The sequence below is a fragment of the Protopterus annectens genome, chromosome 14.part0, assembly GCF_019279795.1.
Source record: "Protopterus annectens isolate FY-2018-M chromosome 14.part0, PAN1.0, whole genome shotgun sequence".
Classification (NCBI taxonomy): Eukaryota; Metazoa; Chordata; order Ceratodontiformes; family Protopteridae; genus Protopterus; species Protopterus annectens.
This window is the reverse complement of record NC_056748.1, coordinates 236666718-236690780: the sequence shown is the minus strand read 5'-3', so window position 1 is coordinate 236690780 and position 24063 is coordinate 236666718. Positions and strand designations below refer to the sequence as shown.

General features: G+C 43.3%; 1 protein-coding gene across 2 annotated transcripts in view; it reads left to right on the top strand.

The window, feature by feature from the left end:
* The window catches only part of SLK (STE20 like kinase), a 2579008-nt gene that overhangs the window by 491948 nt on the left and 2062997 nt on the right, over window positions 1-24063 (top strand). For both annotated transcript variants that reach the window (XM_044055960.1, XM_044055959.1), the window contains exons 4-5: window positions 8392-8541; window positions 17628-17700. In XM_044055960.1, coding sequence (XP_043911895.1) covers window positions 8392-8541; window positions 17628-17700 — 223 coding nt within the window. The remainder of the gene's footprint in view (window positions 1-8391; window positions 8542-17627; window positions 17701-24063) is intronic.

Genomic DNA, 24063 nt, shown 5'->3' with positions numbered 1-24063 from the left:
CTTTAAGGACTGATGTTAGTTTGTCAGTCACTAATACTTTCTTGCAGTGGAGCCTGAAGCAGAAGCAGTTCGCATAAGTGCCAGTCAGCTGCTAGCTGAGTTTTCGTCTACCACATTGAAGTCTTCTAATGCTCAGTACCCTGTTTGGGATCTATTTTTCTTGCACTAACCGATGTGAGCAAAAGTTAATAATTGTCTCACCTTGGTATATTTTTGCTTCTAAATATTTTGGATCAAGGTTTAATTATGCTGAAATGTCTGTTAGCAATCCGACTACCGGAGTTCATAAAAAGCGCAAAGAAAAGACAGACAGACCATCGAGGTCCAAAACCGATGAAGAAGCTTCTCCTAAGCCAGTCGCCGGTACTCAGTGAGGTGCTTTCGCAGCCCTTGATAACTGCTACTTTTGAGTCGCAGACCTCTACCGAGACCCTTTCGGAGTCCGGTATACTGCGAGATTCTCAGAGTATTGAACCCACGAATGTGTCTCCCGTGGATGGGTCCAGAGCCGCTGAGCAGGCAGCGGCTTCTGAGGGTGATTTCAGGCCTCCACATTTCTATATTAAACCAACGCCAGCCTCAAAAAGAAGGTCAAAAACATTTGTCTAAAAATCCAGCGCATGATCCACTTGCACAGGCCCCTATGCCTAAAAAGAGATTATCAAAATGGCTGAGGACTTGATTATCTTTATCAGGTGTTCCCAACCACCCCCCATGCTAAGAGGCCTAGGCAAGGCGCTGATTATGAATCTTCAGATCAGGTTTCCATTTCTTCTGATTCCTCTTCTGATCAGGAATTTTCTATTCCACCCTATGAGGATTCTGATGCAGAGGAATCTATTCCATCTTCATCTCCTCCTGAGGATTACTCTTTTGGAGACACTTTGCATACTTTAAGGGAACATTTTCATTGTTAGAGTCAGGACTTCTCTGAATCAAAAAAGAGGCTTAGGGATTTCCTTCTTCCTCAGCATAGGCCTTTGGCAGTACCTCCTTTATTAGACATTGTTGATGTGTTTTCGGAATCGAGCATGGCTCCTGATTCCCTACCTCTGGCTCCTAGTAAGCCAAACAGATATTACAGGGTTCCTGACTCCCACAAATTCCTATTCAAAAATCCTGCTGCTGATCCTGAAACTGTCACAGGGTCCCTAGGGTGTAAATGCCTCTACAGCCAAAAATCCTACCCCTTCTAATAGAGATTCCAGGGCGCTGAATAAATGGGGAAAGAAGGTTTATACATCTGCAACCTTGGCAATCGGCCTTAAACTGTCATCAACAGCATGTTATGGGCTTACTGAAACAGAAAATGATGTTGATTTCTGATTATGTGGAAAATAGAGTTATAGGAATGATTGCATTCAGCAGAACAAGTTGGAAAGCATACTTTGCAGTGTGGGTTTGATTCCTTGGAGGCTGCAGTTACCGTATCTGTGATTAGAAGGCATGCCTGGTTCAAGGAGCAAAATTTGCATCATTTTAAAGCTAAATTGTTGGATGCCCTCTTGCAGCATGATACTCTGTTTGGTAGTAAGGCAGAAGAGGTTTTAAAGAAAATGAAAGACGAGGCTAAATCTATGCAAACTGTAAAAGATTTCTTGCAAGTGCAGCCACCCATGTTTAGTAGGCACTGGCCTACTAAAAATTGTTCCGTTCCTGTATCCAACAGAGCCACTCAAGGCAAAACCAGACGCTCAAAAGGCTCCAGATATCAGTCATAGGTTCTTACAGGTCATAGCAATGGGGTGCCTCCACCTCCAAATCTGGAGGAAACATAGCACCACCCTACAATAAGCAGTCTCAATGACTTCCCTCTACCTTCACTAACCACTTAACTTTTGGCAGCCCCCTTGGTGTGTAAACTAGCACTTCCTGCTCAGAATTGGCATTTAATTACCCAGGACAAGTGGGTTTTAAACATAGTATCCCAGAGGTACATATTTCATTTTCATACTTTGCCAATTCCAAACGGATGGCCTGATGTGCCACAAAGTCAGTGGGCAGAGGCTCAGAAACAAGTTATGTCCCTCATGGATATGGGGGCTATTCAACCAGTACCAGAAAAGGAAAAAGGACAAGGTTTTTATTCAAGACTTTTCCTGGTACTCAGAAAAGACGATGCCTGGCATCTAATACTGGACTTATCGATTTTGAACACATTCCTGGACATTCAAAAATTCAAAATGCTGACTTTACAACAGCTACTGCCTATGCTGGCCAGGAACGCTTGGTTAGTAACTCTAGACTTAAAAGAGGCATACCTGCATATCCCAATAAGGGAATCATGCAGAAGATACCACCCCTTCAAGGCATGTTTTTTGCATTACCAATTCTCTGCATTGCCCTTTTGCTTATCTAGTGCGCCCAGGGTCTTTACAAAGTGCCTGGCACCAGTAATTGCATTCTGCAGACAACGAAGCATACAGATTTATCCTTATCTGGACAACTGCCTCGTTCAAGCTGAGGACAAGGACACTCTTCTTCAACATCTGACGTTTGTAAAAAGGCTTCTAACATGCCAAGGGTGCACAATAAACGAAAAGAAATCCCAACTGGTACCCTCTCAAATAATTACATTCCTGGGTGCAAGCTTGAGTACAACTGCCCAGATGGCTTACCTTATGCCAGACAAACAAAGGCAACTGACAACATACTTCAAACAATTGGCAACAAAAACCCATTTATCTGCAAGGCAAAATCTGCAGGCTTTGGGGTTCATGGCATCCTGCATTCTACTAATTCCATATACAAGACTGCATATGAGGAAACTTCAATGGTACCTAAAAAGTTTATGGAGTCAGCATTGTCACAGTCTGGAAACAATGATTCTTCTCATTCCCTGCTTACAATAGGAGTTTCTTTGGTGGGCAGAAGACATGTCACCAATATACAGATGCATCAGACTATGCTTGAGGGGCCCACCTGGTGGGGAGATTCATTCAGGGCTAATGGAGCCCAAAACAAATGCATCTGCATACCAACCAGAAAGAGATGCTAGGTGTTCAGAATGCTCTGACAGCCTTCAAGGACTTAATTCATCCAGGACAACTACTCATAAAGACGGACAACCCCACGGTTATGTGGTACATAAACAAGCAGGGGGGGTACACATTCCTACCCCCTTTGCAGACTAGCCATGGCATTGTGGAACACAGCTTTGACTTATCAAATACATCTTTAATCTCAATTCCTGTCAGGAAAGCAAAGTACTCTGGCAGACAACCTAAGCAGAAATCTTCTGGACCCGCACAAATGGAAACTGGATCCACAAATCTTCAGCATGTTAACACAGAAATAGGGGAGCCCAGACATAGATCTATTTGCCTCTCTCCAAAATTGTTAGCTGGACACATTCTGCACAAGAACTTATCACAGAAAAGCATTGAAAGTGGATGCCCTATCCTTCAGTTGGAAAAACCTATCAGTTTATGCCTTTCCCCCTCTGCCTCTTCTCTCCAAGGTCTTACTAAAAGTCAGACAGGAAAAAACAAAAATGATCCTAGTTGCTTGGGACTGGTCTCGCCAGCACTGGTACCCAATTCTAAAGAATATGTCTCGACTTCCTCCTTGGTACTTGCCTGAAATACCTCATCTACTGTCTCTGCAGAACAATCAAAATTCTGCACATTCAGCTCCAAACTCTGAATCTTGCATCATGGCTGTTCATGTAATTATTCAAACAACACCTCTCAGTAAATCTGTGATGGATGCCATTTTGGAAGCCAGAAGGCCTAGTACTAGAAAATCTTATGCTAATAAATGGAAGAGATTCTGTGTTCGGAGCCAAGCACAAGGAACAGACACAGCAAAGCCCAATATTCCTCAGATTTTACAATATTTGACTGAGATGCTTGACAAGGGCCTATCTTTTTCTTCAATACAAATCCATGCCTCTGCCATCTCAGCTGATTACAACACAGAGCCTCCCTTCTTTTCTCATCCTCTGCTTAAACAGTATCTTAGGGGGGCTAAAAATTTAAGGCCTCCCAGAAGATCACCAACTCCTGCACGGGACCTCCATTTTGTGCTTGAAAAACTCACCCTGCCTCCTTTTGAACCAGCAGCTTCTGCAGATATAAAATTTCTATCTTGGAAAACAGCTTTTCTCTTGGCAGTCACTTCAGTAAGAAGGGTTTCAGAACTACAGGCTGTCATGGCTATGTAGCCTTTCATTACATTTTACCCAGACAGGGTGTCTCTCAGGATCAATCCTTCTTTTATGCCTAATGTGGTATCCATTGTGGCTCTTAACCAGACAATTCACCTGCCAACATTTTACCCAAATCCACAGAACAAGGGGGAGCGGATTCTGCATTCATTGGATGTACACAGACAAATAAGATTCTACTTCAACTGGACCAAATCTCTAAGAAAGTCTGAGCAACTACTGGTGGCATTTGCTGCAGGGTCAGAGGGGAAGGCTATTTCAAAGCAGACTATTTCTAAGTGGATAAGTCACTGCATTCGTTTCTGCTCCTTGTACCATGGTAAACCTGTGCCCGAGGGGATCTGGTCACATTCCACCAGGGCTGCCCTCTACCTCAGCAGCTTTTCTCAGAGGGGTTCCAACCAAAGACATTCTAGAGGCTGCTATTTGGAGCTCTGTTCATACCTTCACAAAGCATTATCATTTGCCTCTCTTCTCTAAATCCAGGACAGGCTTTGTCACTGCAGTTCTGCAGGGCCTTATAGCCACTCCTAATGCTATTTAGTTCCATCCTCCCATCCATAGCTTTGGGATTCTACCCAAATGTAATGACTGCAACAGTGAAACACGAAGAACATAGTACAATTGTGTACACTTATCATAAATGTAGATGTCCGAGTGTATTCACTGTTGCAGTCTGGGTTACCCACCCACCATCCCCCTTTTCTATAACTTTTCTTTCCTTCACTATATACTAAAGCCTTTGCGGTGTATTTGCTTTTAGATGAAGGTAAAGTTTGTTTTGCTAAAAGTGCATTTACATATATTTCTGTTTATATATATATATATATATATATATATATATATATATATTTTTTTTTTTTTGGTCCCCATTTGGGGAGCACCTGGCATCTGGGGCAAGAAAAACTGAATAAAATGGCGTTGGCTGCATGTTTTATACCCCTGACGACCTGACATCATGGAAGACAGCATCCGACACAGGACCCAAGACTTTGTTATTCAGGCCGACTGAGGGCAACCTGCCAGCAGATTACCCAAATGTAATGACTGCAACAGTGAATACATTCGAACATCTACATTTATGGTAAGTGTACACAACTGTACTTTCTCCCAACTTTCTGGCAGGCCAATTAAGCAGAAATCTTCTGGACCCACCCGAGTGGCAACTCAACTGAAGTACTTTCACCCTAATAACTCAAAAATGGGGAATCCCGAAGGTCGACCTGTTTGTCTCCCACACCAACCATCCGCTCAGCAAATTCTGCACTAGGGAGCATCACTGCATGGCTTGGAAAGTGGATGCCCTGTCCTTCCCCTGGGTCAATCTGTTGGTCTGTGCCTTTCCTCCCCTACCTCTCATCCCCAGGGTACTGCTCAAAATAAGTGAGTAAAAAACTAAGGACCATTTTTATAACTCCAGACTGGCCCCAGCAGCACTGGTACCCCTTTCTTTGCACCCTGTCCCTGTTACCCCCATGGCATCTTTCTCAGATTCCAAACCTCCTGACCCAGAGTGAAGGGCAATTAATTCATCCCCAATTGCAGACACTCAGTTTGGCAGGTTGGCTTATTCCATAACCCCAAACCTGACTGCCAATCTCAGTAAACAGGTTTTGCGTGTTATCCTTGAGGCCAGATGCCCTAGCACCAGAAAGTCTTATGTTGATAAATGGAAAAGGTTCTGCACCTGGATACAGGCTAAGGGAGCCATTTTGGCACAGCTCTCCCTCCCTCTCATCCTGGATTACTTAGCTGACCTACTACACAGTGGTCTCTTTCTCCTCTAAAAATTCATACCTCTGTTATTTCTGCTCATTTTCCCACTGAACAGCCCCTTTTCTCACACCCTCTGATCAAACAGTTCCTAAAGGGGCTAGCAACTTAAGGCCACCCAGAAGGGCACCAACACCAGCTTGGGACCTTAACTTCGTATTGGAAGAACTCACCCTGCCCCCCCCCCCCTTCTAACCAGCTTCTTCTGCAGAGATAAAATTTCTCTCCTAGAAGACTGCATTCCTTCTGGCCATCACTTCAGCCAGAAGAGTCCCTGAGCTGCAAGCACTCATGGCTGAGGAACCCTTCATCATCTTCCATGCAGACAGGGTATCCCTCAGAACCAACACATCCTTCATGCTCAAGGTGGTATCCAGTGTGGCTCTCAACCAAACCATTCATTTGACCACCTTTATTCCTAATCCCCAAAACAAGGAGGAAAGGATTCTTCACTCTCTAGGTGTGCACAGACAGCTTATATTCTATCTAGACAGGACTATGTCCTTCAGAAAGTCTGAACAATTGCTGGTTAGCTTTGCTACAGGGACAGAAGGCAAAGCCATTTCCAAATGGATAGCACACTAAATCCATTTCTGCTGCAAACAGCATGGAAAGCCTCCTGCCAAGGGGGTCAGAACACACTCCACCAGAGCAGCCTCCACCTCTGCAGCTTTCCACAGAGGAGTCCCCACCATGGACATCTTGGAGGCTGCCTCCTGGATTTCTTTTCGCACTTTTACCAAGCATTACCGTCTGCCTCTCTTCTCCAAATCCAGGACAGGGTTTGCCTCTGCAGTCTTCTAGCCTGCCCCTAGTTTGATTGCCTCCACCCTTTTCCTCAGCTTTGAGAATCAACCCAAATGTGATGACTGCAACAGTGAAACACGAAGAACATAGTACAGTTGTGTGCATTTAACATAAATGTAGATGTTGGAGTGTGTTCACTGTTGCAGTCCTGGTTTCCCTCCCTCCACCCCCTTTTCTTCTCTTTCTCCTCTTATTACCATTCTAACTTTTTGTTCTCCTTTCCTTTCAAGGGACATATTGGTATTTATTTTCCACTGGTGGGGTTTCTTCCACCAGAACATAGCCTCCTACTTGGGAGCTCCTGACAGGTTAGGGCAAGAAAAACTGATGTAATGGCGTTGGCTGCCTTACTTTATACTACTGACGACCTGACGTCAGTTGTCAAGCGACAGCAACTGACGCAGGAAATACTAAGTCTCTGGTATTCGGGCCCGCCAAGGGCTACCGTTGCAGGGATAACCCAAATGTGATGACTGCAACGGTGAATTCACTCAAACATCTACATTTATGGTAAGTGTACAAAACTGTACTTTCTTTAAACCCAGATTGCTAGTGACTGGAGTGTAAGTTATTCTCTAGTTGGAAACCTAATCTGCACACAAGTCTTATGTCCAAAGAATTCTGCCTAGGAGATATATACATATACACATACATACACACATGCATACACACACACACACACACACACATGTGTATATATATATATATATATATATATATATATATATATATATATATATATATATATATAATCTCTCATATGTTACCGTGAAGCAAAGCACATCTTTGAGCTTGTAATCACCTTTTAGTAATAAAAATTATTTTCATCTTGGGTAAAAAAAAAAAAAAAAAAATTGCATTTTAAAATTCCTACAGCACGCGGAAGTAGATTCTGATGTGTTAACTATGCCTTGGTTGGACGTTCTGAAGTCATTCAAGGTTAGACTCTATAACTAGTAAATGTATTAATCAGTAAACTATTTGAAGCAATTAGCTTGGCAAAAAACACAAACTGCTATGCAATTGTTTACCATTTCCTCACTCAAATGCACTCAGGCTTCTTACCATTTGCATAAACAATTTTGTGTTTTCTGGAACCCCTGAAACAGTGCTGTCAGCATTTAGTGAGCATCCCTTCTAAAAGAATGCAATAGAATTTACATTGGCATTTGTGTACCATAGGAATTGTAAAACTTAATTTTTCACTCCAACATGTAACAAAGAAAATAGATTTTATTCTTAAAGGTGTGCTCTGCTTCAAGTTATGTTTTTAACACTAGACAATTCTTTGAGTACGATTTCTAATTTTATGCTGAGCATGTCGTGTCAAAGGTAAAAGAATATGACAGTGTGGCTCCTGAAAGTAATTTTTCCCATTTGTGCTTGTCTGAAGTGTCATTTAATGTTTAGCAATAAAAGCACTTTTGAATCAGAATAAAATGCAACATCAATAAGAGTTTAGTGGGGGACTTTGTAATTAAGAGATAAAATATATATTTTGAAAAGCTTATTTAGGAAGCTAGGTATGTACATTGTACAGCAAGTACTTGAAACTGAATTGGTTTGTATGAGCAGGGTGCCATGTCTAGTTCAAATTAAAATGTAATTCTCTTTTTTTTTTTTTCTTTCTTTCTTTAAAAAAGAGTTGGAGCGACCTCTTACAGAACCACAGATTCAGGTTGTCTGTAAGCAGACTCTTGAAGCGTTAAGCTACCTCCATGAAAACAAAATCATTCACAGAGATCTTAAGGCTGGCAATATCCTTTTAACACTGGATGGTGATATTAAGCTTGGTAAGTATTCTTGCAGTAAGTAGTATGATCAGTTTTATGAGTGTAGGTACAGTATAATCTGACATCCTAGGGCTATCAGTTTCTAGAGTTATCTTAACTGTCAATGCAGTTGTCAAAGAAAAGAAGTAAAAGTAACACATTTGTACCTGATTTTTTTTTTTTTTTTTGGGTGGTGGGGTCATTTGTTGAGAAATTTCTACTGGTAGAAGTATTCTTTAGCTGCTTTTTTTTTGTTAAGTCAGTGGTAAAAAGTATAGGTTGCATGGTGATAGATTTTGATGCTGCTACCTTGCATCTCCAGGAATCTAGGGTAATGTATTGACTGAGAAAACAGGTCTATCTGCCAAGAATGTTCTCCATCAGAGCCTTAAACTACTTCTGATATTAGCTGACAAATTGAATTACATATGGTAGCCATGAACAATGCCATTTTCCACGAGAGTGAATCATACCACAGTGAATGGAGCATTGAAGACAACTGTGGCAGGAGTCACTGTGGAAAGCAGTCTTGGACTTTGGATTTATGGTTCACTTCAAGGTGTCCTACTTCATTGCCCCATATCATGGGTCCTCCTTTTTGAACCTCAGGTAAACGACAAGTTCCATAAGAGCAAACAAAATGGAAAACGTTATGGATGTTTATCATATTCATTATTCCCTGAATTTTGTATGCTAGGAACCCAAAAGAAAGCTAAAAGCACCTGGTTTAAGAAGTTCTAACACCCACAGTAGGAACCAGGCTTTGACAGGAACTCCGAAGGCAGAGGGTTTCTTCTGCAGATGCTGACCTAAACGCAGAGGTGATCTGCTGAAATCATAGCACTACCTTGGGAGGTCATGAATATTAGATTCCCTATTATATTGATGAAAGTTTAGCTTGTTGAAATGCCAAGCATCGGCAGCTAATCTCTGAAATGGCAAAACCGCAAACTGCCACCTAAGCAAATTTTTTTCTCCTGGAAAAAAATTCACTTGGCCATTACTGAGAATTTGCCCTTTTCCCCCGATGTAGAGCAATCTCGGAGTTGGTATATTTAGCTATGCCCCCCCCCCTTAATTAGGGTTTAAATGTTTTTGTGGTGTCCGTTGGCCAAGTGAATTCCATGGGAAAAAATTAGCTTAGGTGGCCGTTCGCGGTTTTGCCGTTTCGGAGTTTAGCTGTCGATGTTTGGCATTTCAACAAGCTAAACTTTCATCGACATAATAGGGAAGCCAATATTATCCTTAAGGACTTGCCCAACTAACTACCTTTGGTGGCATTTCAGGGTCTTGTACCTCCATATTGTTACATGTAGCTGACAGTCGTGCAGGACAAATGGATAGAGGCAATTGTATCTAGACCATACTCTCTTCCCTTTCTAGAAATTCTGAAGTCTTCCACCTATCCACTTCCAGGTTTGTCTTTTCCCCAATAGGAACATGTAGCAAAATTTAGTTTTCTATGCTCTGTTAGGGAAAAAGAATAATCTAAGTGGTCTCACCAGATGAAGCCAGATAGGATCTGGAGTTTATTTCGGATTCTTTAAAGTTCCTAAAAAGACCCAGAACTTCAGGTCATTACTGGATCTTAATAGTAGGCTGTGCTTTTTGGATCTCCATGATTCCTGTATGCACATAGAGATAACAAAGGAGTCCAGAAAGTTCAGTGCCCTGTCCTTTGGCCTCATCACAGCACCATTTTATTTCTGGCCAGAGTTGAAAAAAAAGCATGAAGATTATCATTAAATAAATTTACATTGTAGAATGGCCAATAAAAATATGTCAGAGCAGCAATACAAAAATTATAATTCAAGTAACAGATGTGTATGAGAACTGTAATTCTCCAGAAATCCATGGTGTTTCGTAACAAACAACTTTTGGGACCATTTCTTGTATACTTTCTTTTTGATATTGATGTTATCTGAGCTGTGCTCAAGAGAGTCTTGTTCCTCCAAAAGCAAATAAATGCTCCCTCCCCAACTAATACAGACTGTCCTGCTGAAAATTCAGCAGGACAAGGCAAAAATCTTGCTGGTGACCCCCTATTGGCCAAGGCAGCACTGGTTCCCCCTTCTCTTATTAGCCAAGGGCAATCACCACTAGTTGCTTGAGAAGGTGGACCTCATCACACAACAGAAGGGATCTCTCATCCAGCCACACCTGTAAGCCCTCAGTCTTACCCTGTGGGTGATAAACTTCTGATCACTTTCAGACACCTTTACTCAGAGGACATGCTGTCTGTTCTGCAGGAGGCCAGGAAATGTACTACTAGGTCATATTTAGCTAAATGGAAAAGGTTGTCTACCTTGCATCTTCAAAGGCAACTTAAACCCCTTTCAGGCAGATATACCTCTAGTTTTGGCCTGTGTCTGTGAGCTCCTAAAGTCTTAACTTTCATATTTTTCAGTGAAAGTCTATTTGTCAGCTGTCTCAGTCTGTATACCTCTCAGTCCACCCCTACTGTCCAGATTAGAGGTGAAGCTCTTTCTCAAGGGGGTCCTGCACATCAGACCACTGAGGAAACCCATTCCTCTTCCTTGGGACTTTAATTTTGTTCTGGAGAAACTTACTACTACCCTCTTTGAACCAGCAACTTCCACCGCATTAAAGATGTATACCTGGACAACTGGCTGACGTAAAGGCTACAAACAAAACAGAAGTCTCAAAGCTACAAGCACTCATGACTATTCCACCTTACCTCATTTTTCATAAGGATAGGGACCTCTCTTCACACTAAACTCCTCTTTCATGCCCAAAGTGATAAATGAACTGTCACTTAACCAGTTTATTATTTTACCCACCTTCTTTCTTTTGCCTCTGAACGACAGTGAGATAGTGCTCCATTCCGTAAATGTCCACAGGCAATTGAAGTTTTATCTGGATAAGACTGGAGACATCAGAAAGTCCAACCAGCTCTTTGTGTCCTTTCACCCCAGGTCTTTGGGGAAAGCTGTATCCAGACAGACCATATCCTTTTGGATCTCCAAAACTATAACCTTCTGCTACTCTTTCCACTGTAAAGAGTTACCCCACACTGAGAGAGCCCACTCCTCCAGAGCTGTGGCCTCCTCAGGGGCCTACTAAAAGCCTTGATACAGCCACCATCCTAGAGGCAACTTACATGGTCCTATATCCACACTTTCACTAAATGCTGCAAATTGGATAAAATTTCCAGAGCTAGAACAGAATTTGCAAAAGCCATCCTCCATGGATTCTTGGAGACTGCATCTTCTTCCTCCACCCATATATCTGACTGAGCTTTGGCAGTCTCCCACATGTGAGAATACTGCGACTTGAGAATAGAAGGACATAGATTAGTTGTGTGAAATCTTACCATAACCAGAGATGTCCTTCTCTTCCATGTTGCAGTATTCCTTTCCCTCCCTCCTACCCCCCATAGCACCTTTTTCCTATCTGGATGGCATCTTTTCAGCTGCCCTTAGACTCTTGTCCGACTGGGCATTCAGTTCTGAGGTCTCTGCGTGCTGATGTCACATTTATGGACTACGGTTTATGGTCCCAGCGTGTGACATTCCACGCACTTTACAAGCAGCTAGGCTAAACTTTTGTATGAGCCAGACGTTCAGGTCGCCTGAAGCGGAGGATCCCCCCACATGGTAGAATGCTGCAACATGGAAGAGAAGAACATCTGTGGTTATGGTAAGATTTAACACAACTAATCTTTCCTGTAGGTTGGCTTTGGTGGTGGTTTAAGTATTATTAATTGTAAACAGTAGCCCATGGCAAAGCCCTTTTATGAAGACGAAATTTCCTTGATCATCTGCATCAACATCAACAGGTTGAAATGAGATGTACTTTTGCTTTAGGGTTGCCACCCCTTTTCATCCTACTAAACTCAGTAGAGGAAGAGAAAAAGTAGCATAACACCACAAATAAATTCTGTATGCTTGGAGGCTGTAAAATGTGAGTCCTGCATAAGTAAAAAGTGGTGTTTAAATTACTGAATATAAACAAATTCTGCACCTCTTGCCAGCTCAGTGAGCCCATTAACTTTCCACAGCAAAATATATGCAGTGAATCTATGGGTCCAGGGGGCAACCCACAACAGCAGTTAAACTGTAGGTCCTCCACTGTAAGCAGTGAAGTTACATTAACGTGAATGCTACATCAAACAGTGGAATTCCTAATTACTGAGCTAGGAATTCAATCCCAGTAAGTAACTGAGCAATTGCTGTAACAATAAAAGTAAAACTTCAACATTCCATAAGAAAACTATATACTCTGTACAAAACTAAAGTCAATAACAGAATGCAGGAAGAAATTAGCAGTGCATAGCTTCTGTCATATGAAGTGAAGTCAAGATCAACTTCTAAGCTGTCAGGTGTGTAAACACCAGCATAATTGGATGTCAGAATTCCCCCAGTAACACCAAAGAAAGTACAACGCTGTTAGCACAACAGTAGAGTAGTAACAAATGGGCTATACTGTGGTCAGCTTTTATGCAGTATTCTGCCAACCACATAAGCCACATTAAGACGACAGTCATTCAGTTTAATAAAAACCATTGATAAAACGAGTAAGAACCATTATTACAGTGGAGCCCCAATCATCATCACCACACCCAGTCATGCTGCAAGTTTCTCCTGAGCAGTGACTGCTGCTTTATGAGCAGCCTTTTGTTTGTTAAGGAGATTCTTTGAAAATACTGAGAACAGGTAATTTGGACTGTGAGCAGAAGGCCCTACCACCTATATGTAATGAAGCAGTTCTACCAGTGGTCCCCCTCTGCATCCTGCATATCTAAAGTAGAAGACTGCAGGTTTTCCTTTGCATCGTTTGGAGAGATGAATAAAGCTAGGCCCGCAGGATGAGACAGCCTGAGTTGCACAATAACTCAATGGCTGAGATGCATGTTGCTTTTACACAGCCTCATGGCAAGTCAAAACTCTGCCCTTCTCAACCGAATTGCCAGTGAACAGTCCTCTATTCATCTATCCGCAACCCTTTTTTCCCATTTTGCACATGGGGTTGGGGGGTGTCACATCAACAGTGACTGTCATCTACAGCAAAAGTGTACACCTTTGGGTAGCTACCCTGCCATAGTTGTTATTTCATAAAACACATTCATGCAACTCACACCTGTGGCCAGTTTAGAGTGTTCATTCCACCTAGTGCATGTCTTTGGAATGTGGGAGGAAACTGGAGCACCCGGAGGAAACCCATGCAAATACAGGGGGGGACATGCAAACTCTGCACAGAAGGCACCCCAGCCGAGAATCCAGCCGGGGAACCTCTTGCTGTGAGGCAACAACACTATCCACTGTGCTCACAGTGAACAGTCCTGTTCTACAAAATTCATTGTTTGTCAATGGATAGTTGCTTCCCAGGGACCTATAATTTCCTTAAGATTTTTTTTCCTTTATAGCATCATTAAAAAAAATGAGTACAGCAAGGTATTGGGTAGTGAGCAGAAGATACTGGCGTGTAAACCAAATGGACTTGCTATAAAATTATGCCATCCATAGGGATCCTCTGCCATTCATTTAGTTTAGCTCTGACCAAGGACAATGCTATCTGCTCCTTCGACTCTTCCAGGAAATCTGGTAGCCCTCAGATTCCCCTGATGGTTCCTGTCTTCAGCATCTGCTAACGTCTCTTCCAATAACCCTTCTTTGGCTCATGCTGGCACAGTTGATCCAAATGATTGGAAACTGGTAACTTATTTTCTCAGATTTTATTATCTGATTTGGCAATGTAATCCACAAGGGTAGTATTGATTTTGTGGAGTTCATCTGTCAGTAAAACAGATTTCCAGTTAGACTCTTCTCTCTCAGGGGTTCCTGCCTTCTTAAATGTTCAGTGTTAACAGAAAAAAGTAGTAGAAAAAAATTCTGATGAATCCTTTTGGGGGATGCTGAAGACACCATGTTTCTTTTCTTTGAGCACTGCAACATCCACAAAAGAGCTGCTGTAACTACAAGAAGAGTATTCACCTTCTTAGTAGCTCTGTAAAATCCTAAAACCTTGGGCAAATACTTAATATAAACCTGAAAGGGTAAGGTGTACAGAGATGTTCAGAATTCTCACTCCACCTTTGACAATTTGGGTTATATCCTGCCCAGGTTACACTAAGGCACTGTCCAAGCACATCCACTCATGCATGAATCGTGCCATTCCAAATAGAACTAAGATGCTCTCCTCCAAAAAAAGGAAACCAATCTGCTGGTCCTCTGCCATAAACAAACTTTACAACAAAAGGAAGAAACTGTTGCAGAAAAGAGGAAAACCCAGGATGCAAAAAACTCCCTTACCAGCTTCAGTAAGAAGCTGAGATCCCTCATAAAATCCTCCAAAGCTAGTTATGAAAATAAAATTGCCAAAGAAAACCACAAGGCCTTCTATAACTATGTCAAGAATCTAAATGGCAATGCTCAGATCTGCTCTGAGCTACAACAGAATGGCATTAAATATACTGATCCCAAGGATATTGCTAATATCTTGGCAGATCAATTCATTGCCAACTTCACCCCCCTCTCAACCCCCTAAACGGCGCATCTCAATACTGGAAGATTGCCAAATTCCGATAATAACGGCCACACAGGTAAAAAAACGCACTCTTCAAAGCTAAGAATACAGCATCCATGGGACCAGATGACATTCCTGGCTGTGTATTACATGAACTACAAAATGAACTGGCAACTCACCTAAGTGTCATGTTTAATCATAGCCTCACCTCAGGCTTCGTGCCCACTGAGTGGCGCACAGCTACAGTTATCCCACTCCACAAGGGGGGGATCCACCTTGGATCCCAGGAAATACCGCCCCATCAGTCTGACGAGCCTGATCTGCAAGGCCATGTAACGTATTATCGTGGAACTTATAAACAAAGACATTGGCAACCTTCAAACACTGAACCCCACCCAGTTTGGGTTCGTGAAGGGCCGATCTGGTCTCCTGAACCTGACTGACTTCTTCTAATCGGTCTCCAGAGCCGTGGACGAGGGTAAGGCGGTCCACACAGCCTATCTGGACCTTGCCAAGTCCTTTGACACCATCCCCCACCCTGGAATCATATAGATAGACTTACTAAGCTGGGCATTAATCCCTACCTCACTCTGTGGGTTGCCAACTGGCTTATTGACGGAACCCACACTGTAAAAGTAGACTCTAAATCTAGCTCCAGAGAAGTGACAAGTGTAGTATCTCAGGGTTCAGTCCTGGGACCGCTGTATGGCATCTACTTCTCTGAAGTACAGGCCAACACCAAGGGACTCTGGATAACAAAGTTCGCAGATGACTGCAAACTGGGAGCCATTATTGAATCCCCAAATGATGTGGATACTCTACAAAAGGGCCTTACAGAAACAGATGCTTGGTGCCAGAGCCATGGGCTCGAGCTCAATGCCAAGAAATGTATAGTTATCCCCTTTGAGAAAAAACATGTACCCGTGAATTACCACATAGGTGGCAGTACACTAAACATCGAAAGTGTGATAAGAGACTTAGGGACACAGACAGTGGTCTCACCTTCAATAACCACATTGCCACAACAGACAGGAAACCTTCTGTGTGGCACACCTAATCACTAAGGGCTTTTCATCCAGAAAAAAGGAGGTCATTGTCCCAATGTACTCAACCCTCATTACACCCATTATAGAATACAGTGCCCTGTTTGGTATGTACCTCTCAAGACATCTGCAACAACTGGAAAGGTCCCAGAAATACCTCACTAAAAGAATCACAGGCCTAAAGCAGATGCACTAAGCCGACCGCCATAAAAAAAAATCTCCAGCTATACTCTGTCGCATATTGTCTACTCAGAGGCAATTTCTGCTTAACATACAAGGCCATGTCAAACCCAGAGCTTATTGGACATGCTACACTTAAAGAAATCCCAATCCCTCAGAGCCACATGCTCCAGGGATCTAAACCTGGTCATCACAATAAACCAAACATGCTGGAGGGATAGGTTCCTGACCCAGAGACTCTCCAGACTCTGGAATAGACTGCCCGTACATGTCAAGCAGAGCGCCTCTTTGGCCCTCTTCAAAAGGCACCTTGACAGTTGGATGGGAGAAAGAAAATTCACCCTGGGGATCATATCAGTCGCCCTGCTAAACAGGGGTCCAGGGAAGTAAATAGTGTGGTAAGAAATAGCCAGGGAATTGTTACGGCTAGGCTTGTATAGGCCCTAGGGCCGATAGCCTAGTACCAACCTATGAACCTATAAGACAAGCCAGTCATCTAAAAGCTCTAGCTCCCTCTCACACTTTGTTTTTAGCAGTCAAGAGTACAAGTTGTGTGTGAAGGAGCTAGACTGCTGCTTGGTTAGCTCCTTGGAGGGAACTCAGCAGTGAGTGTGTACAACTTAAGTACGTCTTTGCTGCCTCAAGGGAAAGCAGCTCTGAGGCTTCATATTGCTAGCATTTGGCTGCAGGCTACTTTTTTACCCTAAAGGTCCCCATAGGGGGAGCCCTTCCATACCTAAAATAGTGGTTTTTTTTTTTCAAAATTTTTCTGAAGAATACCTGCAGTTATACTAATATCATAAGTATCAGTAGTTTATGGTCAGAAACTGCTAGGTTTAGGACGAGACTTCTTACTGAATACTTAAGCTGTTTTGTTAGGAAAATTACTGTTTTTGAGATATTTTAACTGAAGTGTACGGATTTAAAGATTCCGGAACTGTTTTTATGCAGTTTAAGCACAGTGTGTGTTGGTGCTTCCATACACTTTGTGACAACTTAGTAATCATTTTACTGCTTGAGACATTTGCTTGAAGCTGTTACAGTTAAGCTTCTATTAATGTGTTTCATGGTTGGTGCTTTGTGACAACTTGCCTTCGTTTCTTGTTTTCTCTCAGTGCCGTTTATGAAGGTGAATTCTGTTCACACCCTTTCTAGACATGATTATTCAAGGGTAGTCTCTAGGGCCAGAGCAGGATTTGCCTCTAATCTCCTGCAGGACCTTCTCTCCTGATTTACAAGTCTTCATCTGCTCTATTTCTGTAAGCTTTGATTATACTAATGGAAAATGTATTTTAGTTGAGAAACAGAATGTTTGATGGTAATGAAATTACTTAAACACAGATTGTTATGCACATTTTGGCAGACATGTTGTAAACATTTCTCGTATTCTTTTTATAGCTGATTTTGGAGTGTCAGCCAAGAACACGAGGACACTGCAGAGAAGAGATTCGTTTATTGGGACACCATACTGGTGAGAAAGTTGCTGATTGCCCAGATATTGACTCACTGATGTTTCAACTGTTTAGTGTCTCATCAGTTCATGCCCATTATTAATTTTGTTGATGGTAAAGGTTACTATTTCAATGATACTGACATACAAGCCGAGTCAAAGAATGTGGGCAGGCATTTGATTTACTCTTGTGCTGTACCTTTAAAATGAGATTGGTTTTCTTTTCTGGCCATTCCTCAACTGGTGGGTTTTGGATCTGCCCTCTGATTTGACTTCAGCAGTTTTTTCCAGACTTCGGGTCCATAGCTAAGGCTCCTACCTTTAACCATAATCCCCTCCTGTCCCCAACATTACCTCTGATCTCATTCACTGCTCGTGGACTATGAATGTGATTCATTGGCTCAGGCTTTTATTCAGGTAAGTGCGTATAATATTTTTTTGTAAAATATTTGGTGTTTCTCTGTTATATTTCAAGTTAATATAGTCTCAATTCATCTCAATTCTCTGCTGATAACAAAAAAAAAAACTTTACTCTAGGCCTCCTTCGTGCTTTTTGCACTTGTTTCCTTCAAAATAGTAATATTTAAAAGATGTCCTTCTATTCCTATGTTGCAGTATTCTTGTTGTAAGATTTCCTGCCCTCAGGCGACTTGTACGTCGGCTCCTATACAAAAGCTTCAGCTTGGCCGTTGCAGCTGCGTGGGACGTCACATGTAGGGCCATAAACTAGGGCCTTAAATGTGACGTCTGCATGTACAATCCCCAGACCTTTTCAGCCATAGACGATCGAAGCATTCTGTGTTCGCTCCTTCACATCAAATGTCTCAAAACAGCTAAGTAACCCATTGGGTTTTTTCTTCTTATCTTGTTGTTATTGCTTAAGCTTGGTTTGTTGTAGCAATTTACAGCCAATGTCAGCAAAAAAGGGTAAATGCCAATGAGGGCACCAGATACCCCATAAAGACTCCCATGATTGGTGTGTTTTTTGCTTAGGCCGGGAGCATGACCAATACCGCCTGCTCCATTTGCCAGTTGTTTGTGCCGAAGACCCTTCGCAGCTGTCTGGCCACTCTTAACCTTTATTTAGAAAACCAGCGCCTTAAGCGGTTAGCCCTTAGGATAGATCCTGCCTCGTAGGCCATGTTAGAACTTCTGTGTAAGAAGGACAAGTTTCCCAGGCCCTCTTCTTCTGCCACTCCATTACCGGACGCCCCACCAGCTGCCGATTTAGGAGTTGAGAGATGCCCGGCAGATTCGTTGACTTCAACAACTACCTTTGTAGAAGCCGTTGCTCAGCCGACGGTCGGCACTTCCCTAGAGCCAACCCAGACCCCGACTACTGTTGAGGAGAAACTAGAAGTTGTAGAGCTTCCGACCTTGATTCCGCCTTCAGACACGGTTCCTATCAGATCCAACTCTAGGCCTACTCAGTCTACCCCAGCAAAAAAGAAACCGAAAACTAAGCATACCCCTTCCACTAAAGAAGGCCTACTTGACTGACAGTCCTTCACTTCTTCCCTGATGCAGGCCTTTATGGCCCTTAAGCCTTCAGCCTCATCATCCACTGCTCTGCTTTTGCTCAGTCCTAGGCCTGCTTCAGCCGCTCCTGTCCCATGATGCTTGATTCTTATCCTCTGAGGACTCCATATCTTAAACCTCTCAAATTGCTTCACCACAGGAGTACTATTCTCCTGATGAAGAATCTATAGAGGGAGGTTCACCCCCTGAGGATATCACATTTGGTGAGACTATCACCAGAATGAAAGATTACTTCAGATGGGATATCTCACAAATGTCTGATGCCCAAAAGAGGTATTTTGAGCTTCTTCAAGTAGAATCACCCTCCACTTCTCCCATTCCCCCTGTCTTACCTGCATACCTAGATGCCTTTAACTCTGCATCTAAGACTTCTGATTCACAGCCACCTGCCCACAAGTGACCAGATCGATTTTAAAAAGTGCCTGATGAACAAAAATTCTTAGTCAAACCACCCTTGGCAGACAAAGCTGTGATTGCCACCTATCCTGATAAGCAATCAAGACTCCTTCCTTCCGCCTTACTCCTACCCACAGATATATCCAGCAAATCTGTGGATAGGATAGGTAAGAAGGTCTACACCTCCTCCACTTTGGCTTTCAGACCCATCAAGTATCAGATGCACATAACTAAATATGCTCTGGACTTGTCTCCCAAGCCTCTTTCTTGCTGGCCACTATTCCTGACTGCCCCACTAAAGCTGACATCTCTTCCAAACTTTCTTTGGCTACACAAGTAGCTAGACACTCAATTAGATGGAGCTATGATGCTGTAGAAGCCTCTGCTCGCTCTGCAGCATCTGCTTCAGTTCTTGGGAGATGATCTTGGCTTAGACTTCAACACATCTCAGAAGACTTTAAGTCTAAGATCATAGATGCCCCCCTGGACCACGATTTCCTTTTTGGCAAACAATCTGAAGATCTTTTTAAGGATCTGCAAGAAAGAAGTAAAGAATTACAGGACATAAAACATTTGTTGGTTCCTCTATTCCCAAGTACTATAGAAACTATCTAGCAAAAGCCACCTTTGTGATACGAAACCCAGCCCAGGCTGGTACTTCCTCTTCCAGATCTAGAAGAGCGGCAAGAAAAGACCCACCACTTCCAGACTTGCTGCCCCACATCCTTATCCCAGACAGCCTTTTCAAGACAAAGGAGGCTCCAACAATGCATGACTGCCTTGGCCGCCACCACTCTGTCCGCCTCTCCCACTGCCTCTCCTTCTGGAAAGCCATCACCTCGGACAAATGGGTACTGACCATAATACCAAAAGGATACTTTCTCTCCTGGAAAGTAAAACCACCCATAAGAGGCATCCCATTTCCTTCCAAAAACCAACAGCATCTCCTTCCACAGATTTTGACAGACCTTCTGAAGCTGACCATGGCACCAGTTCCCTCAGGGCAGGAAGGAAAAGATTTATACTCCTGTCTCTTCCTGGTCCCCAAAAACGACAGCCCATGGAGACCCATCTTAGACGTCTCCTTCTTAAATCTTTACCTAAGAGTGCCCACCGTCAAAATGCTGTTATTACCAACTCTACTACCACTCATCCCAACCAAGGCCTTCAAGGCCACCATGGACCTAAAAGAGGCATACTTAAACATAGGTTCGTAGGTACTAGGCTATTGGCCCTAGGGCCTATATAAGCCTAGCCAAATGGTACCTTGGCTTTTGCCACCTAAGAAAATTATTTTCCTGTTCCCCTGTCAAGCAGAGCCACAGAAGTGATCCCGGGGGTGAATTTCCTATTTCCCATTCAATCATCAAGATTTTTCTTGAAGAGTGCTAATGAGGAGCTTTGTTTGATATAGATAGGTAGTTTGTGCTAGAGTATGGAAAGTCTCTGGGACAGGAATCTATCCCTCCAGCATGTTCTGTTTATTGTGGTGACAAGGTTTAGGTCCCTAGAGAGTGTAGATCTGAGGGATTGGGATTTCTTTAAGTGGAACATGTCCAACAGCTCTGGGTTTGACATAGCTTTGTATGTTAGGAAAAGATGGCCTCTGAGTAGGCGATATGCGACAGAGTAGAGCTGGAGTTTTTTGAGATGGTCTGCATGGGGCAACTGTTTGAGGCTAGTAATCCTCTTTGTGAGGTATTTCTGTGGCCTTTCCAGTTGTAGATGTCTTGTGAGGTACATACCAAAAGGGGCATTGTACTCTATAATGGGTCTAATGAGTGATGAGTAGAGAGGAACAATGACCTCTTTTTTTCCTGAATGCGAAACCTTTTGTGATGAGGTGTGCCACGTAGAAGGATTTCCTGACTACTGTGGCGATGTGATTATCAAAGTAGAGACTACTTGTCCACTTGTGTCCCAAGGTCTCATCACACTTTCGGTGTTAAGTAGACTATTGCCTATGTGGTAGTTCATGGGTACGGAGTTTTTACCAAAAGGGATGACCATGCACTTTTTGGCATTGAGCTTGAGGCCATGGCTTTGACACCAGGCATCTGTCTCAGTGCGGCCCTTTTGTTAGGATGTCCACATCGTTAGGAGTTTTGATTATTATGGCTCCTAGTTTGCAGTCATCTGCGAACTTTGTTAGCCAGTAAACCAACCCATCAGACCTTCCCACAGAAGATTTCTGCATTTGTCTGGGCCCTCTTCTCATTTCCAATTAACTGCTTTGCTCTTTGGTTTGTCCACTGCCTCCCGAGTGTTCACAAAATGCCTGGCCACGGCCATTGCCTTTTGCAGAACACAGGGAATTCAGATTTACCCCTGCTTAGACAACATCCTAATCCTTGCAGAGTGCAAAGATACCCTTTCAACTCATCTGTACTTCACCATGTCCCTTCTACAAAATCTAGGGTTCACCCTCAACTTTCCAAAGTCTTCCCCGCACCTAGAACAAGGCAAGATTTTCCTGGGTTTCAGAATCCGTAGAGACAAAATTAAGGCTTTTCTTCCCCAAGACAAGGTCAACTCTCTGACCTCCCACTTCAAGGCACTCCCTACAGGCACAAGTAATGACTGCAAGGCAATTCTTACGAACCCTGGGCTTAATGACAGCCACCATACCTAAGCTCCCACTAGCCAGAATGCATATGCACAAGCTACAGTGGTACCTAAAAAGCATTTGGTCCAAGCACCAGAATCACCTGGAGCAAGAAATCCCCCTCCTTCCCTGTCTAAAGAAAGAGATCAGCTGGTGGATCCAACAAGTCCAGCTAAACCTGTGGCTTCCCCTCCAGCTCACCCCCCCAACCCAGGTAATGCATACAGATGCCTCAGATTCAGGGTGGGGAGCCACCATAGCATCTTACAGAGGGTGCAAGCAACCTGGCACCCTTCCTTGAAAGCCAAACACATTAGTGTGAGGGAAATTACAGCAGTCTTCTTAGCTCTAAATCCTTTACTCCCCTGCTTCTACCAGGGGTTCTACAAATTGTAACAGACAACACCACAGTTATGTGGTACCTCAACAAATGGGGAGGGACAAAAGCATATCAGCTGTGCAGACTAACCCTGCTAATATGGGATCTAGCTTCTCGCCACAACTTGTCCCTGCAGGCAGCCTACACTCCCTCGCAGGACAACAAACAAGCAGATATTCTAAGCAGATCATTCTAAAAATGAATGGATGCTGGACAGAGACTGTCTTCTTAGCCTTTGTCCACTGGTGGGACACTCCTCAAATAGACCTGTTCGCCTCCGCCCAGGACAGGCAGCTGCAGACCTTCTGCTCAAAGACCTACTCTCCTGTAGCCTGGAGGGTAGATGCTTTCAACATCTCCTGGAAGGGGAAGTTTCTTTATGCCTCCCCCCTTCCCACTGATACAGAACATCCTCTTGAAAATCAGGAGAGACCAACCAAAAATCTTGTTAGTGACTCCCTACTGGCCAAGGCCGCACTGGTTCCCCCTACTTCACAATCTAGACAAGGGCAGTCCCTACAAGTTACCCTACAAGGTGGACCTTCTGACACAAGAAAAGGGAACTCTCATCCACCCACACTTGCAGATGTTGTCCCTGACACTGTGGGTGATAAACTTTTGATCCCATTCAGACAATGCTATGCAGAGGACGTGCTTTCAGTCCTGAGGGAGGCCAGGAAACCTACTACAAGAAAATCATACTTGGCTAAATGGGAAAGATTTACTAAATTTTCTGTAGACAAGGGAAGGAACCCTTGCATTGCTGACCCCCCCCCCCCCCAGTTCTTGCTATTCTTCAATGAAAGTACACTTTTCAGCAATATCAGCCTGCCTGCCACTAGACTTTCCCTTGCTAGCCAGGCTCGATGTAAAACTCTTCTTAAAAGAGGTGTTACACATTAAACCTCCAAGAAAGCCTAATTCCTCCACCCTGGGACCTTAACTTCATCTTGGAAAAGCTTACCTAACACCCATTCGAACCTGCTGGGACAGCTACCCTTCAGATGTGTACATGGAAAACAGTTCTTCTAGTGGCTATAACCTCAGCCAGAAGGGTTTCAGAACTACACTCCTTAATGGCTTGCCCCCCCCCCCTCAATACTATGTTCCACAAAGATAGGGTAACCCTGAAAACTAATCCCTCCTTCATACCCGAAGTGGTCAACGATTTGTCATTAAACCATTCTATATCCACCTTACCACCTTCTTTCCGTCTCCCTCCAGTGAAGGTGAGAGAGGATACTTCACTCCATGGATGTACACAGACAACTAAGATTTTACCTATACAAAACAAATCCTTCCATCCCAGGGCGTTGGGCAAGGCAGTCTCCAAACAAGCCATCGCATGTTGGATCAGGAAAGCCATCTATCTTTGCTACTCCCACCATGGAAAAACAATCCTCCAGTGGGAGTAAAAGCCCATTCCACTAAGGCAATGGCCACGTCTTCCATTATGGAAGCAGCC